The sequence below is a fragment of the Centropristis striata genome, chromosome 3 (genome assembly GCF_030273125.1).
Source record: "Centropristis striata isolate RG_2023a ecotype Rhode Island chromosome 3, C.striata_1.0, whole genome shotgun sequence".
Classification (NCBI taxonomy): domain Eukaryota; kingdom Metazoa; phylum Chordata; class Actinopteri; order Perciformes; family Serranidae; genus Centropristis; species Centropristis striata.
Window position 1 is genome coordinate 8,030,042 of NC_081519.1, and position 16,944 is coordinate 8,046,985.

At 40.5% G+C, this 16,944-nt stretch overlaps 2 protein-coding genes across 3 annotated transcripts; one reads left to right on the forward strand and one right to left on the reverse strand.

The window, feature by feature from the left end:
* Positions 1-489: 489 nt before the first annotated feature.
* Positions 490-12,097, forward strand: cse1l (CSE1 chromosome segregation 1-like (yeast)). 2 transcript variants are annotated; one of them, XM_059329959.1, is made up of 25 exons: positions 490-636; positions 1,468-1,560; positions 1,706-1,848; positions 2,016-2,117; positions 2,210-2,355; positions 2,444-2,534; positions 2,670-2,777; positions 3,807-3,899; positions 4,003-4,170; positions 4,259-4,388; positions 4,530-4,595; positions 5,354-5,556; positions 5,667-5,751; positions 5,901-5,962; positions 6,053-6,189; positions 7,083-7,186; positions 7,304-7,401; positions 7,489-7,639; positions 8,041-8,249; positions 8,409-8,506; positions 8,613-8,698; positions 8,864-8,945; positions 9,649-9,795; positions 10,709-10,940; positions 11,435-12,097. In XM_059329959.1, the coding sequence occupies exons 1-25, from the start codon at positions 516-518 to the stop codon at positions 11,522-11,524; spliced, it is 3,045 nt and encodes a 1,014-aa protein (XP_059185942.1). In that variant the 5' UTR covers positions 490-515; the 3' UTR covers positions 11,525-12,097. The 2 variants fall into 2 exon arrangements, with proteins under 2 accessions (XP_059185942.1, XP_059185943.1); XM_059329960.1 differs by lacking the exon at positions 490-636 and adding an exon at positions 701-721.
* A 1,455-nt stretch (positions 12,098-13,552) lies between these two features.
* LOC131968717 (retinol dehydrogenase 10-like) lies at positions 13,553-16,453 on the reverse strand. Its single transcript, XM_059329717.1, has 5 exons — positions 16,004-16,453; positions 14,691-14,789; positions 14,451-14,596; positions 14,234-14,365; positions 13,553-14,127 (listed from the first exon to the last, which is right to left on the reverse strand). The coding sequence occupies exons 1-5, from the start codon at positions 16,451-16,453 to the stop codon at positions 14,010-14,012; spliced, it is 945 nt and encodes a 314-aa protein (XP_059185700.1). The 3' UTR covers positions 13,553-14,009.
* Positions 16,454-16,944: the final 491 nt, after the last annotated feature.

Sequence of the window (16,944 nt, forward strand, 5' to 3'; positions counted from 1 at the left end):
ACTATGATATAATAGTTGTAAACAATGATCACATAACTATACAATTTAGTGAAAGCATCAAGAAGAAAATACATTTCAACATATATAGCCTCTGTATAGTGTTCTTAATTCTTTCTTAACACATTTAAAAGAAAAGCCATAGAAAAAGTGTACAGGTGAGGAAAATACCAACTACAGGCGTATCAAAAATAGGCAGTCCATTACATTCTGATTCAGCAGTAGAATTTTATGAAGATTTGTAGGGTTTGTGCTTGCCCATACGCTACTGTAATAAATAAGATACGGGTTTATTAGACTAGTATAATTTAAGCAGACAAGAAGAATGTAATAAAGCACTTATCTTCTCATAATCCCCAGATATTTTGTAACTTTTGTTGCAAATAATACTTTTGTGATCTTCCCAAGTGAGTTTCTCCTCCATAGTGGATATGATTAATAACCTTTTATTGGTTATTGGTTAGTTAAAAAGACCAAGCGAGGGGCGTGTCTTACAGCCAAAGTCTGGTGATGTGCGCATGCGCACTACACTGACCGCGCAGTTCCTTTCGCCCAGACGTTTGAAAGCTGGCACGGCGAGCACGTCTGTGCGGTGTGCAGTACCTCTCCATCCCATTCTGACTGAAATTTACCATAACGGTAAGACGTCCCAATGTTTTACCAGCTATAGTATCCAGGAATACGGGATACAAACTTGTAACTTGGGCCGCAGTCCCAATAACTTGTGAGTAAACGCGCGATGTTCAGACATTAGCTAACTTTATGATTAGCACAACACATTAGCAAGCTAGCGCTAACATTAGCCGGCTGACTTGGAGGGGACCGGTTGCTGGCTTAGTCTATTCACTGGAAATGGGATATTGCTTTCCATGCCGCCTTATTGCTATTTCAGGACAGTAGATCAAGAGATAACGGCTGTTAAAAAAGAGTTAACATAAGATCAAGTTAGTGAGATTTAGCGACTGCCATGTGCTTATATTTAAACTTGCAGAGGCTTTGAACTGCTAGCTAGATCTTACACTGCATGAACCGATCTGGAGTCAGTTGAGCTAATGCCAGATTGAAGCTAAGTAGCCTGTCTAGCTAGGTTAGCTGCTAGCAAGCTAACGTCAACGACAGACTGAATGCATGTAGCTAACTATGACTGAAACAAGCAGAGTAACTGTAAACTTGGTATTAAGAATTATCGTGACTTGTTAGATGGAGCCGTGAAACTCTTAAGATGTTTAAATCGCCACATAGACTATATCTGCAGTTAAGTTCAGCATACATTTATTAACTTTTAAATAGCATTGTCTTACAGGAGCTATTGCACACTTTTTAAAAACCTTTTGCTAAAATTGGTGTACTGGGTTACTCAGCATTTAGATAAAGCCCATCCATTAGTGAGCAAATTAGCCTCATTAGCAAACTGCTGCAGGACACTGCTTTATCTCTTTCATCCATTCACTCACTGGTTTTCTTTTTTAGTTACAAGCATGGAACTGAATGATGCTAACCTACAAACCCTCACCGAGTTCCTGAGGAAAACACTGGACCCAGACCCAACAGTCAGACGTCCAGGTAATCCACCTTAATGCCATTGCATTAACTTACCTATCCTGATACACTTTATAAAGAATGTTGTTCCCATTGACCTACTTATGCATTCAATTGCTTGTGTAATCTCTGCTTTGCAACACCTGTTTTCTATTTACCTTTTTCTTAGCTGAAAAGTTCCTTGAATCTGTGGAGGGGAACCAGAACTACCCTTTGTTACTACTCACTCTGCTGGAGAAGTCCCAAGACAACGTGATTCGTGTCTGTGCTGCTGTTACCTTCAAGAACTACATCAAAAGAAACTGGCGCATTGTGAGTCTCACCTAGTTGACTTGCATCAGATTGGGGATGTAATGGACAAATTGTATATAAACTTGCATTTAGTGCAAAGTCTGAACAGAACCAGTGTTTTATTTGTCTTGTTGACCTTCACCCCAACTTGATTTTCCAATTTTTGTGATTTTTTTCCCCCCTCAAAGGTTGAAGATGAACCAAACAAAGTCTCGGAATCTGACCGAACAGCAATCAAAGCAAACATAGTAAATTTGATGCTTAGCAGCCCAGAGCAGATTCAAAAACAGGTATATCCTCACATGTCACATCACATTTGAAGGTCTGATTTGGTTATTTGAATGAAGATGCTTAACCAAGTCTCTCCTCTGCATTTCCACAGTTGAGTGATGCCATCAGTATCATTGGGAGGGAAGATTTCCCTCAAAAATGGCCTGACCTGCTAACTGAGATGGTGACCCGTTTCAGAAGTGGAGACTTTCACATCATCAATGGCGTTCTTCGCACTGCCCATTCCCTCTTTAAGAGGTAGAGCTCACTCCTTAAATTCTTTTTAAATCTAATCATTAGAACACTTTAAGTAATTCCGTCCCTTATCCTTTTTTTATTTTTCAAGGTACCGTCATGAGTTCAAGTCAAATGAGCTTTGGACAGAGATCAAACTAGTATTGGACACATTTGCTCTGCCTCTGACAGAGCTGTTCAAGGTTTGTGACTTCGAGTTCAATTAAGAAAATAGTTACAAGTTATATAACTTCTAACAAATATCAATATGTTTGACCCAGATATGATGACATTCCAATATGAACAAGTATTTATAATTTCCTCTGTTCTTGCTGTAGGCCACTATTGAGCTGTGTCAGACTCACGCTACAGACGTCAATGCCTTGAAGGTCCTCTTCTCTTCCCTCACACTCATCTCCAAGCTGTTCTACAGTCTTAACTTCCAGGTCAGTTTAGTTTGCTTTGTATTTCACTTTGCTGTCTTGGACAGTTGCATTTATCTCTTTTGTAGCTAAGGCAGTCTTTTCCTCTGCTAAGCAATAGCACATCCCAATCTAAACCTCCTTTGTGTTCTGTTTTCCTATTATATATTTGATGGCGTTTACTTCTGCAGACATCTTTGAAGTTTCCCCTAAGATCACTGTTTTATTTAAAGTAGGAAAGTGAAGTAGCTGTTTTCATGGTTCTTGGTGGTCAGGAAAGTATCTTGTCTGTTTACATTTAAAGGCTTGATGTTATATAAAGTTATAAAACGTCTCAAATCAAGTAACCTGAATGGCTGTTATCTGATAACCGCAGTTATACCACAGCTATGGTTATTGCAAGGTGATCATGCTCTACCACTGAAGTGTATGATGGATTTACCCCATGTAAAGATCCAGTTACAGGGTTTGCCACAGGGTTTTAAAAGGTAGTAAATGAAATTAGCCGAAAATAAGGCCATTAAAAAGTATTAAAAGGTAATAAACGTCATCTGGCGAGGTATTGCATAAAAGACCAAAACAGGACCCACAGACGGCAAACTGCGCAGCATTAACATTGCGAGATGAAGTTCTGGAGTTTCCGCTATACTCATTTGGTAGCGGCTCCGCGCCAATACTTCAGAATAAGGGATTGTTTTATTTTTTATCTCAGTAGCAGTGACCACAGCGGGAGGCTGAATATAGGATCTGATTGTAATCAGTTTCTTTATTCTTAATAAGTTACCCCCAATACTGAAGTTAAAACTGTAATTTCCCAGCTTGGGATAAATAAAGTATATCTATCTATCTATCTATCTATCTATCTAAAAAGGTTGCTGCTACAGTTGCAGATCAATGTCGCGTGGGTATTAAAAATATAGTGAAGGTATTAAAAGGTATTAAATTTAACTTAAGTATTTCTGTATATACCCTGAGTAGGCTTCTGTTTAAGTTATTAATGTAATGCTTTCACCGGAGATATGAAACTTTTGCCTCTACTCTGTAACTGCACAGGACCTTCCAGAGTTTTTTGAAGACAACATGGAAACCTGGATGACCAATTTCCACGGCCTACTGACTTTGGATAATAAACTTTTACAAACGGATGTAAGTTTCTTCTTCCCCACTGATTCAACACTGCATTGCTGTAAATTGTTTTTTTACATTTGTGTTTACATTTGTGTTTGTATCTCTCATGACAACTCTGTAGGATGAGGAGGAGGCCGGTCTCCTGGAGCTCCTGAAGTCTCAGATCTGTGACAATGCTGCTCTCTACGCTCAGAAGTACGACGAAGAATTCCAGCCTTACCTGCCTCGCTTTGTCACTGCTATCTGGAACCTTTTAGTTTCTACTGGCCAGGAAGTCAAATATGACCTGGTGAGAGGACTGATCCCTGATCCCTTTTGGGTTTTTTTTATGTTCACTTCCCCTGTACTAACAATACACCTCGTCTTTTTTTTTGCAGCTTGTAAGCAATGCTATCCAGTTCTTGGCATCGGTCTGTGAAAGGCCACACTACAAGCATCTATTTGAAGACCAGAATACACTCACTAGCATCTGTGAGAAGGTCATTGTGCCCAACATGGAGTTCAGAAGTAAGTAAATGCTCTGTACTTTGTTTGCACTTGGAAATGTTATCAGCAGATGGCTGATTCAGGGCTCTCTGCTTGCTCGGACACAAACATGCACTTGTATACTGTGTGATACTGACCAGGTCGTTTTTAATGCCTGATTAGGTGCAGATGAGGAGGCCTTTGAAGATAACTCTGAGGAATACATCAGGAGGGACCTTGAGGGTTCTGGTAAAGTCTTACATTTTTGCCTATCACGTCCCCTAATGTAATTTATTCACATAAACACAAAAGAAAAATGCCGTTTCATCACATCTTGAGTTTGACTGTTGTTTGGGAAGTGTCTTTACTGGCATTAGTTAACCCTTGCATGCTTAGTAATTTAGTCAATTGGTTGGTTTGTCATAGGGGTGGGCGATATGGCCCTAAAAGATTATCACTTTATTTCAGAGTATTTTTGCTTACGATAATGATATTCTTAACAATATTAAAAATACTGAGAAATATGTAGAAAATTATATTCTTTAGTCCGTATAAATAAATAAAAATTGTACAACAAAATAAAAAACAATCACAAATCTAAATGTAGTGTAAATTGCAAATCTCAACAGTTTTTCGGAGGACAGAGAGGTGGGTCGGGTTTTGACTGACTGACGGGTGACAGACACTGCTGAGGCAACAGCAACACAACGCAAAACATTATATTTTGAATACTGTAGATATACTTTCAGTAGCTTGAAATGTGACGTTAGTGCAGCACATGAGACTGACGGCTCGCCACGGTCTATGTAATTAATGGGAAACCCCTACGTCAAGAAGTGGGAAAGTCGCCAATATCATGATATGCATTTTTTTACCCATAAAAAAATAAATACCGGTATAATCGTGAATGAAACGATATGGCACACCCCTAGTTTGTCTGAACACTGTTTCAATAGAAAGTTTCCACATTTGTCCCCATTTATAACCCTTTACCCTTGCGTTCGCAGACATCGACACTCGTCGCAGGGCGGCATGTGACTTGGTGAGAGGCCTTTGTAAATTTTTCGAGGCCCCTGTCACAGCAATCTTCTCGGGGTACGTGAACTCAATGCTGGCAGAGTATGCCAAGAACCCCGGAGAGAACTGGAAACACAAAGATGCCGCCATCTATTTGGTCACATCGCTAGCGTCTAAAGCACAGACGCAGAAGGTATCACTTTCAGAGTATTATTGAATATATATAAATCATAATAATCTGTTCCTGATTTTTAATTTGTAAACTTGGCTCAGTCCTCAAGTTACTGTCTTTTCTTTCACCAGCATGGAATCACACAAGCCAATGAGTTGGTGAACCTGTGTGAATTCTTTGTGAACCACATCCTCTCAGACTTAAAATCCCCAAACGGTAAGAACAGTCTTCCAGTTCTCAATATGAATGCAGAACTACAAAATGTGTTACAACAACTGGCTCGCTTTAGGTTTATCTCAGTGAACTGCAGTGAATGTCCACATTTTTACACATTAACTAACATCAAGCGCTGATTGTCATTGTAGTAAATGAGTTCCCCGTGCTGAAGGCAGATGCCATCAAGTATGTCATGATCTTCAGAAGCCAGGTATAAACTGTTTCTTTCTCTGCAAATTGCATGTTAAATTTCAAAAGGCGAAATGAATGCATTACAGAAGGTTTCTTCTTTTTCCTTCAGCTTCCTAAGGAGCAGCTGCTGCTGGCAGTTCCTCTGCTGATAAGTCACCTGCAGGCGGAGAGCACAGTGGAGCACACTTACGCTGCCCATGCTTTAGAGAGGCTGTTCACCATGAGAGGCCCCAACAACACCACACTGTAAGTATTCAGCCAATATAGTCAGAGATATTTAAATAACCTGAAGGTTACACATATATATATTTTTTTCTATAAAGTGATCAGTAATTGTACTGTTTATTATTGGAATATTAAAATAAGATCATCTTTGTCTTATTGCTGCAAATCAGTGCAGAAACAACTTGGAGTGATCTATATAAACTCCTTTCTCATGCACAGTATCCTGTTTCACTTCCCACATGTCGTTTTGTGACAAAATGTAGTTTGGAGACGAGGCAAACTCATTAGGGATTGCTCCTGGTGAAAGATCTTGTATTGTAGGGCCCCCGGTTGCTGGTCAGTCATGTACTTTGAAAACTTCAAGACAGCGACTTGTTTCATGTTAACAATACAGTGATCTGATGATTTTGAAAGCCTTGTAGTGAGAACCAAGCATTACTCTCACATCTTCTCCAGTCCAGAGTAGAAAAAAGGCAAATTTCCTCATATTTAAGAACATTTTGACTGCAGATTAGTTTACATGGATTTAGATTGTAGATTAAACAATATGTGCTCTTTTAAACACTGAAATTAGTATGTATGGGTAACATACAAGCAATTTACCTAAATCCTAAATTCCACATTATGTGAAAGTGCTAAATATGTAATATTTACAAGTATGTGTGAAGAAATCACCTTTACATGATATTTAAGATTATCTATTTACTTACCTTTTCTCCTTGAAATACATGAAATGCCATCTACTTAGACCCACAGCACCGCAATAGCAGCCCTATTCATCCCACAAAAACTTTTTAAAGTCAAATTGAGCAAAAACCAGACAAAGTGCAGAAAGTCTGTTCAGACGTAAGCATCCATCTGTACAGCTACTAACCAATTATTTTTGCCAATCATCTGCTCTGCATGTTTTCCAGTATTACGCCTGCAGAGATGGCACCTTTCACAGAACAGCTGCTGAACAACTTGTTCAAGTCACTGGCTCTACCTGGTTCTGCAGAGAATGAATACATCATGAAAGGTAAACCTGACTTTTCATATCACTTTTTGCAGGTTGGTGTCAGACCAACTCAAAAGTTACTTTAAATAGCCTCATTATGTCTTTCTTTTCTTTTTCTTTCTTTTTAAAATTTTAAAGCCATCATGCGCAGCTTCTCCCTGCTGCAGGAGGCCATTGTTCCCTACATTCCCACTCTGATTGGTCAGCTCACTCATAAGCTCCTCTTAGTCAGCAAGGTAACACACACTTTGTTGCTATTTTTATACAGATAGATTCGGGGGATACACATGTGTACTACTTCACAATCTGTCGTCCATTTGCAGAATCCCAGCAAGCCTCACTTTAACCACTACCTGTTTGAGTCCCTGTGCCTGTCGGTCCGGATCACATGCAAGGCCAACCCCACCACGGTCAGCAGCTTCGAGGAAGCACTCTTCCCCGTCTTCACTGAGATTCTTCAGAACGACGTCCAGGGTTTGTTATTCATCTGAATTGTATATGATGTGCTAGGCCTGGGTGATATGGCAAAAAATTATCACGATTTTTTTATATTGTTTTTAAACTGCCAGTTTTAAAGTATCTGCACTGAAAATTAAAGAAACTAGAGACTAGTTCTGCTAGTACTGACTGAACTGCTAATGCTAAGTGTGCTGGCAGCAATGGCAGGCTGTGCAGACTCTGCTCGCATTTCCATGCTTTTTCAGATGATTAAGTAACGATTAAATAGTCTCAATAGTAATAATACTTACAATAATAGTCTGATCACCCTAATCAACCTGAAATTTTTCGTGACCATATAATTGCCCAGGCCTATGATGTGCTGATAAACGTCAGAGATGCAGCTCTACTCATCCTCCACCTATCTTCTGTTGCAGAGTTTCTTCCATACGTGTTCCAGGTGATGTCTCTGCTCCTGGAGATCCACTCAGACTCTATTCCCTCTTCCTACATGGCTTTATTCCCTCACCTGCTGCAGCCTGTGCTATGGGAACGGACAGGAAACATCCCCCCTCTGGTGCGCCTGCTTCAGGCTTACCTGCAGAAGGGAGGTGCTTCTATTGCCAGCTCTGCTGCAGATAAAATAGTAAGTGTTGTGTACGGCAGAAAATATGTTAATGTTTTAGTTGTGTGCATTTGATAATATTGTGTGTCATTGTTTTGTTCTATTTTTAACATTTGTACCATCTATGAGTTATTCACTGTTTGGCCAGCATGGTGACTCTTGCTCATCTTTCCCTCTCAGCCCGGCTTGCTTGGAGTTTTCCAAAAGCTTATTGCCTCCAAGGCCAACGACCACCAAGGTTTTTACCTTCTCAACAGCATCATAGAGCACATGCCCCCGTAAGTTGGTCAAGTTGTGATCTCAGTGTCGTACCTGGTGAAATTGTTGGATTTAGTTAATGACTTGTTTTCTTAATGCGACATGTTTATTTTTGTCTTTTGCCAGAGAATCTATCGTTCAGTACAGGAAACAGATCTTCATTTTGCTCTTCCAGAGGCTCCAAAGCTCCAAAACCACCAAGTTCCTCAAGAGTAAGTTCAATCATCTCATTACCAAAGTTCATGTTCTGTACATTAACCTGTTAAACATCGTCAGTGACTTTGAGTTGATGATCAGCCAGTATGGTTGTACACTATCACATCATAATGCTGAGTTTAAGTGTGTCCTGGTTTTCTTTCTTTCTTTCTTTCTTGTAGGTTTCTTGGTGTTTATCAACTTGTATTGTGTCAAATATGGAGCCATTGCACTTCAAGAGATTTTTGACAGCATCCAGCCAAAGTATGTACATCTTCAAAATAAGCCACAAATGTTGACAGACAGTGCACTGGTGTTTGACTGCAGTTATTTAGAGGTTTATTAAGATTCACATAATGGCTGTTCAATTTGAATTTGATGGCCCACTTCAGCTCTTTAAATCTCTTTTACACACTGCAGACAGAAGGATTGAAGGAATACTCCAACTGATACATAAAATATCAAATGGTCGTCCCTTTTTAAGCTTAAGTTTACAATCGATCTCACAGACTGTCCAGTTATAGTGAGTAGTGAAAAAGAAGGTGTTTCTAGCCAGCATCCTTCCATCTGGATTCACCTGTGGCAGTACTTTATCTCCCACATCACAGGGAAAATAGATGCAGGTTTGTGGATCAGGTTGAATTGGGTGACTGATCATTTTTAATGTTTTTTTTATGCTTAAACAAAGTTTATGTAACGGACTAAACAACCAGTCTAAAAAAAGACACCGCTGGGGGAGTGAAAAAGCAATAGGAAAAGATGAGGCATTTATATGCATACATATAATATAGCTGCTTAAAATTCCCCAGTGATGATAATGCTGGTTTCTTTCTACTGCCTGCAGTGTAGTAAATATTTCCTTATCACAATGCCTTTGCAATGCTCCAGTGTACTGCATGTCAATGCAAGTGCAGAAGACCAGTGGCAAATTAAACCGTATTAATCCTGTTTGTTATTTGTGTTGCAGGATGTTTGGTATGGTGCTGGAGAAAATAATTGTTCCAGAAGTTCAGAAGGTGTCTGGACCAGTTGAGAAGAAGATCTGCGCTGTTGGCATCACAAAAATTCTAACTGAATGTCCAGCAATGATGGACACAGAGTACACAAAACTCTGGTGAGAAATTGGCCTCTAAACACAACCAGTGAACACACCTATAGTCCTCCCACATATCTCTTATCAGGGCTGTGGGTGTATGCTTGAATGATTTGGTGTTTCCAAGTTTTGCATACAGTTTTATAGCTAATACACTTACTGGCCACTTTGTTAGGTGAAGTGTGTACCTAAAGTTGCATTGTAGTCTTCTGCTTCTGTAGTCCACCTGCTTCAAGGTTGGACGTGCTGTGTGGTCAGAAATTGTCTTCTGCATACTTTGGTTGTAACGAGTGGTTATTTAAATTACTGTTGCCTCAAACCAGTCTGGCCATTCTCCTCTGGCATCAACAAGGCATTATGGCCCAGAGAACTTCCGCTCACTGGATTTCTTTCTCTTTATCTCTGTAAACCCTAGAGATGGTTGTGTGTGAAAATTCCAGTAGATCATCAGTTTGTGAAATACTCAGACAAGCCTCTCTGGCACCAGTAACCACGTTCAAAATCACTTAAATCACCTTTCTTCCTCATTCTGATGCTTATTTCAGAACTTCAGCAGCTCGTCTTCACCATGTCTACATGCCTTTAATGTATTGAGTTGCTGCCTTATGATTGGTTGATTAGATATTTGCTTAAACAAGCAGTTGAACAGGTGTATCAATAGAAGTTGTCAGTCAGTGTATATGAAGAGTTCATTTACCGAAATATGTCTCTATTTTGATAAATTTTCCTAAATCATGATTCTTGTTGTTTGCAGTTCAGGAACATGGCTGTTGGGGTTTTTTTTTAAAAACATTTATAAATATGCTAAATCACATATACTTTACAGTACAATCAAGTGAAAGACAATCATTGAATTAAAATGTGTCATTTGTCAGCATTTGTTGACCTGAGTAAAGGTATAACCAGTGGTTTGGTTTCTAATGCCTCTGTTTAGGACCCCTCTGCTCCAGGCGCTCATTGGTCTATTCGAGTTGCCAGAAGATGACAGCACCCCGGATGATGAGCACTTCATCGACATTGAAGACACACCTGGCTATCAGACGGCGTTCGCGCAACTGGCCTTTGCCGGGAAGAAGGAGCACGACCCGATAGGAGACGCTGTCGGCAATCCCAAGATCCTGCTGGCTCAGTCGCTCCACAAGCTCTCTACTGCCTGCCCGGGAAGGGTACGTTTAGACGTGCAGGACATATTTAAATACAGTACAGGCCAAAAGTTTGGACACACCTCTCATTCAATGCGTTTCCTTTATTTTCATGACTATTTACATTGTAGATTCATCAAAACTATTAATGAACACATGTGGAATTATGTACTTAACAAAAAAGTGTGAAATAACTGAAAACATGTCTTATATTCTAGTAAGCAAAGGGTGGTTACTTTGAGGAATCTAAAATAAAAGACATGTTTTCAGTTATTTCACACTTTTTTGTTAAGTACATAATTCTATATGTGTTCATTCATATTATATATATATTCATTTGATGCCTTCAGTGAGAATCTACAATGTAAATAGTCATGAAAATAAAGAAAATGCATTGAATGAGAAGGTGTGTGTCCAAACTTTTGGCCTGTACTGTACTTGTGCCAAAGGTCATGTTCTGTATTTGTATGTGCCAGAGATGATGCAATGATTTTTTTGTCTTGAATGTTTTGCTGCAGGTTCCCTCAATGCTGAGCACCAGTCTGAATGCAGAAGCCCTCCAGTACCTGCAGGGGTACCTACAGGCAGCCACTGTGCAGCTAGTTTGAAACAGATGTGACGGTGTTACTTAAAAAGGAGACCGCCGTAAGCTGCAGGAGTACCCACAGTGACCTAACGTCACACAGCAGACCTGCTTCAGCTGAATTTGAATCTTTACAGATTTGATTTGACTCAACACCGAAGTGATCGTTTTGCCTGAATTTAGGGTGTGTTCTCTGATGCAAGATTTTTTTAAAGGGTTTTTAAAAGACATGACCAAATATTGACTTAACTGAATTGAGGTTTTCTGTTTTTGGACCCTTTGTTTGCTGTGTGGCAAAGGCTGACAAGGATTTGGACATAACGTCTGATACACTTGTCAGTTTATTTAAGTAATAGCAGCAGCAGAGATATATTTCAACAGTATTGTGGAAAAGCTGAACATCACAATCATATGGGAGGGACTTCTTTAGCGCTTCTTTTGTACGTTTAAATTCCTTTATACTGTTATCCAGACTGTATCTGTGGCTCAAAACATAAGGCATAATATTTTTCTGTTGCATGTTTCCCGTAGATTTGTTATCGTCTAGTCTTTGTTGCTGCACTGTTTGTTAATGTGAATAAAAAGAGGCACTTGTATAGATCTGTTATCGTCGTAACTTCTTTTCTATGAGCAGTACTTTTGATGAATTTATCACCAGATTAGGCATAGTGGTGAGAATTGCAGGGTTGTGTGGTGGTTTGGGAGTGACCCATTTGTGACGTCCTCTTAGAAATACTAACCAGACCAGCTTGAGAGTGGTATGTTGGTTTTCATCATTTCGTGGTCAGTACCTCTTCTATTTTCACTGTTGCTTGGTAAACAGCAGAATGCTACATGGTAAATAAGGTTCTTGTTGTGGTTGTATTCAGGTCTGATGGCTGGTTATGTGATTGACCACAGTGTGATGTGTTGTGTTTTACCCATAGACTGTATATAAATAATGGTCGTAGTCACCGTGACGTCACCTATTGGTTTGTGGACTGTCCGTAGGAAGCATCGAGTTCAGTGTTACACTCGTCGCCATCTTGTTTCCGATACGGGGAGCAGACCATATTTGGACTGGAGGAGCGAAAGGGATCTGTTGACACTGACTACAGCCTCTCTACACCTCAACCCGACTGAGCGAAGTCGCTGCTAATTCATGTTAGCATTAACTGGAGCATTAACTGGGTTGTTAGTTTCGGCTAGCAAAAAACAAAAACAAAATGTATGTTACTTACCTCAGAAAACTGAACAGCGACTCTTAAGATATTTTTACTGAACAAAACGTTCAAATAAGCTGTCATTAAGTGAAAATACAGTGTGAAAGGGTCAAAGTTATGAGACCAAATCGGTAAACATCCTTATTTATGTCTATATAACGTTGTTCTGCTTCTCTCCTGATTAGCCTTGTTAGTGACCTGTCAATCAAAGGTAGCCACGCCCCAAATCATATGATTCTTTATCTTCTATTTTCTTCTAAATGGGGCCATTATTAGAACTATTAACATCTAATTGTCTTGAAGATGATTTTTTACTAGCGATTGAGACTGTAGTGTTGTCCTAAAAAACATTTGACGTAATAAATCAAGTGCACTGAAACGAATGGACAGATTTTTTTTGCAGCCAAACTTAGCACCCCCCGCTGGAATTTTCGGTAGAATGCAGCTTAAGGCACTTCCTGGTTTGCCTCCATGCTCAGACACGGAGATTGCCGCCTATTTTCACCAAAAGTTGATCCTGTTTAAACTTTTGCTGCAGTGTCGTTGGGTATTCACTGCCACAGCCTAAATGCATCACCCACTAGAGGTCAACCGAGACATTATTATCTGTATCTGTTCAACCATCAAAATCATGTATATATATTATTAGAAGACTAGAAGTGGGTGTGGTTTTAGTGCAAGTCACTTAAAATTGGGCAAATTATTTATTTTCAAACTTTATAGTCACAGGCAATACAATTGTGCCTTCAAAACATCACATAAATACATTTCTTAATCCTCATACTGTACTTTTTTATAATCTCTCTCTCTCTCTCTCTCTCTCTCTAAACAGAAAAACTTTACTTGCAATGGTCAACCTCCTCTCTAATCACTATTTCATATATACATTTCCATTGCATTTTTTTCGCTTTCCCAATTGATTCCAATTTTGGTGCGTCATTATTACCCACATTCAGATTATCCTGCTGACGGGTGTTTTTGCAGCAACACCTGATTTGGAGTGAATACAGCCATATCCACTCTTTGTCCTCCAGTCCAGAATTAAGTCACTAACTTTACAAATAAGGAGAAGGAATTTGCTTTTCAGTAAGCAAACCCTGACTGCAGTTCTGGTTATGAATGACCCAGCATGTATTCATTACAACATGGCTGTGAATAAAGTGAGCCTCCAGCCTGTTGTAAAAGCAAACATGCAGACATCGGTGTCTCCCTTCAGATGACAAATGTATGTTTTCAGAATATACAGTTTGAGCCTTTGGTGTCTACATTGATCCAAAAAGTCGTAAGACAAAATGGCAGAGGCTATGGTTATGACTTGATGTGGCCATTTGGGGTCTTCAGTTCAACGTTCTTGATGAATGGTAGCATGCATTTGTCACCTCCCATGAAGCGATATGTTGCCACATTTGCTTCCCAAGGTAGCAATCTACAGATAAAAAGAAAATACTGCATTAAAATATTGTCTTGGACTGGCCCCAAAGTATTTCTTCTCACTATTAAAGGCCTTAGTATGTAATGGATGGTATACTCACGCTCGTGCTAGAAATGGGATGTACATAAGGCGAGGAATGCAGATCATTTGCTGCTCGGCTAAAATGGCTTTCATTGACTGCTGTACGGTGTAGAGTGGCTCCAGAGGTGGAATTAGACTCCGAAGCTCCTTCCTAGTGGATATCAAAGAAAGTGGGGATTGTAATATACTATTTTTTACAGTGTTGAACAACAAAATGATGAATGCTGTCAGCTCACCTGATTTCACAGCCTGCAAACATCCCTGTATCCACAATATAAGGGCAGACTAAAGTGGTTTTGATGCCGTCCAAGTCCTCTGCACGCAACTCATGCGTCAGTGACTCGTGGAAGCCGACGGCTCCAAATTTGCTGGCACAGTAATCCTGGAGGAAGTGAGTAAATAGCAGCATTTAAATGGATTGTTGTAGGATTTTAGTTCAGATAGTGGTTGAGGAAGTCATTAATCACATGTCTTACCTCAACACAGGCAGTGCTGAACAACCCCAGAGCACTGGCAACGGTTACAATATGACCATGGTTCTTTTCTTTCATCTGCGGCAGGAAGGCCTTTATCATCTGTTGGTTTAGAAAAGATGAGTTTAGTATAAGAGAAATAATCGGGTAATAAACCTGAGACGGGCCCATGATTTATACTTGTCTTTCTGTTCTATAAATGCACAGAAAGAGTGTGTCAGAGCTTAATTAGGAGCCCAGCAGCTCATTGTTGCCCACTAACCCACACACAGTTGGGTCTGTGCAGCTGCCAGCTGTTCCAGATGGAGAGGCATTCTCCTCTTCCAGATCAGGTGCATTAGAGGCGCCCACTGTATGTCTGTTGCTGATATCGTTGATATTTTTTGTGCTAAAGAGCTTATCAGTTTATTGTATGAGCAGAGCATGAGACTGAGGCTTTAAGAGGATCAAGGGCAGAATCACATGCTCTTTAACCGATGGGCTTGCCTGGGTTCCTTTTTAAATTTGAGGTTAAGTATTTAACGTAGTAATGGTGTTGTTTTTTTTTTTTTACGTCTGCTTTAGAGGACAGAAAATCCCCACTCCAAAACTGCTAAAAAAGTACTAGATATTAATGTTTTTCCACTCTCTTAAAATATGTTAACCTGCATCAGTCATGATTATTCATTTTCAGAAATTTTCCCCAGAAATTCCCCAAATTTTCCCCAGTGAGGGATATGTCAGTAATTAACAAAATCATTGATTTGGATGCATTACATCAAACACTGCAGTGCTCCTTATTACAGCAGCAATAATCCTTGTAGAAACCAGGAGAATAATATCTATTTACCCACAGGACAAACATGATAAAGTCACTCAAGCTGTACTGAAGCTATTCTGAAATTACTGTGGTATCAAAAATGGTGGTTTGAATATCTTTCAATGGGACAATTTGTCCTTATAGGGCTGGGTGTATTTTGTCTACACAGCTTCTTAAACATTTATCATAGGAGCTGAGGTTGAGCTTACTTAATAAAACAGACAAAAAAACGGTCACACCCTTAAAAAACAAAACAATTTAAAGCTAAAAATGTCCAAAGTGTGGCCCAAGGGTAAAGTTCACCGTCACCTGCTTGTAACTCGTGTTAAGCTGGCCACATTGAACCATCACAGGGACAGACTGCTCTGATCCCTTCACACATCACTGCACAAACACAGTCCGGCCCGGGACTACAGAGGATAGATGTTATGTAATTCGTGTCAGGCTGGTAGATGATGTTGGCTCCGAGTTTAGAAAAAGTGTTTTGCTTACAGTTGTGCGTGCGTCAAAGTCTCACCCAAAACAGCGCGTGACAGTTCACCAGCAGAGTCCTCTCCAGGAGCTCGTCGGGACAGTCCAGCAGCCTCCGTCCGGCCACCACGCCCGCGTTGTTGACCAGTATGGAGACCTCCCCGACCTCCGCCCTCACCCTGCCCGCTGTCTCGTAGATGCTCTGACGCTTGGATAGGTCCACCGTGTACGTGTGCACCTGAACCCCCAGCTCCCGCGCCAGCTTGGCGGTCTGCTCGTTGGCAGCCGTGTTGCAGTCCCACAGCACCAGGTGCGCCCCCTCTTTGGCAAACTCCAGGGCGAAGAGCCGACCCAGCGCGCCCCCGGCCCCCGTTATCAGACACAGCTCCCCGTCGATGCACTTCAGCCTCGGCTGGAGGAAAGTCTGGATGACGGCATTCACGATGGAGTAGGTCAGGTCGATGAGCATCAGCAGCAGGTCCACTATAACAATCATGATGCTCCGGGCCGGTCCTGTCAGTGAGCCGCACAAGCAGACCGCCAAGCTTTGGACTGGTCTGTCTGCGTGACGAGGGATTGGATGGACATTTTATATAACACGCGTGTCGGATTAGGACGCCGGCGGATGGTGGCCGCAAGTAGAAAGGCTTTTTGTCTGATGATGGAGGAGCGGGCTGACTAACCCGTGCACATTCATAACTCGTTCATAAACAGTGGCTGAGTATGACTGAAGCAGGGATTAAGATAACACTCAGAGCCAAAGCCAGCATGGGACACCAGTGGTGGAATGTAACTAAGTACAGTTACTCAAGTGCTGCACTTAAGTACACTTATAAAGTTAAGATTCCCTTTATTAGTCCCACAACGGGGAAATTTCAAGTGTTAGCCTACAGCAGCAAAGTGGAAAGTAAACGGCAGTATAAACTAGAAATATAAGCAAATAAACAATTAAAACATATAATAAAGTATTAACAATTCACAATATAA

Coding starts and splice junctions, on each gene's coding strand:
- cse1l (XM_059329959.1), top strand. CDS start 516: ATGCGCACTACACTGACCGCGCAGTTCCTTTCGCCCAGACGTTTGAAA. Junction 1,561..1,705: donor CCCAACAGTCAGACGTCCAG/GTAATCCACCTT, acceptor CCTTTTTCTTAG/CTGAAAAGTTCCTTGAATCT. Junction 3,900..4,002: donor ATAAACTTTTACAAACGGAT/GTAAGTTTCTTC, acceptor ACAACTCTGTAG/GATGAGGAGGAGGCCGGTCT.
- LOC131968717 (XM_059329717.1), bottom strand. CDS start 16,453: ATGATTGTTATAGTGGACCTGCTGCTGATGCTCATCGACCTGACCTAC. Junction 14,790..16,003: donor ACTGTCACGCGCTGTTTTGG/GTGAGACTTTGA, acceptor CTAAACCAACAG/ATGATAAAGGCCTTCCTGCC. Junction 14,366..14,450: donor TTTGCAGGCTGTGAAATCAG/GTGAGCTGACAG, acceptor GATATCCACTAG/GAAGGAGCTTCGGAGTCTAA.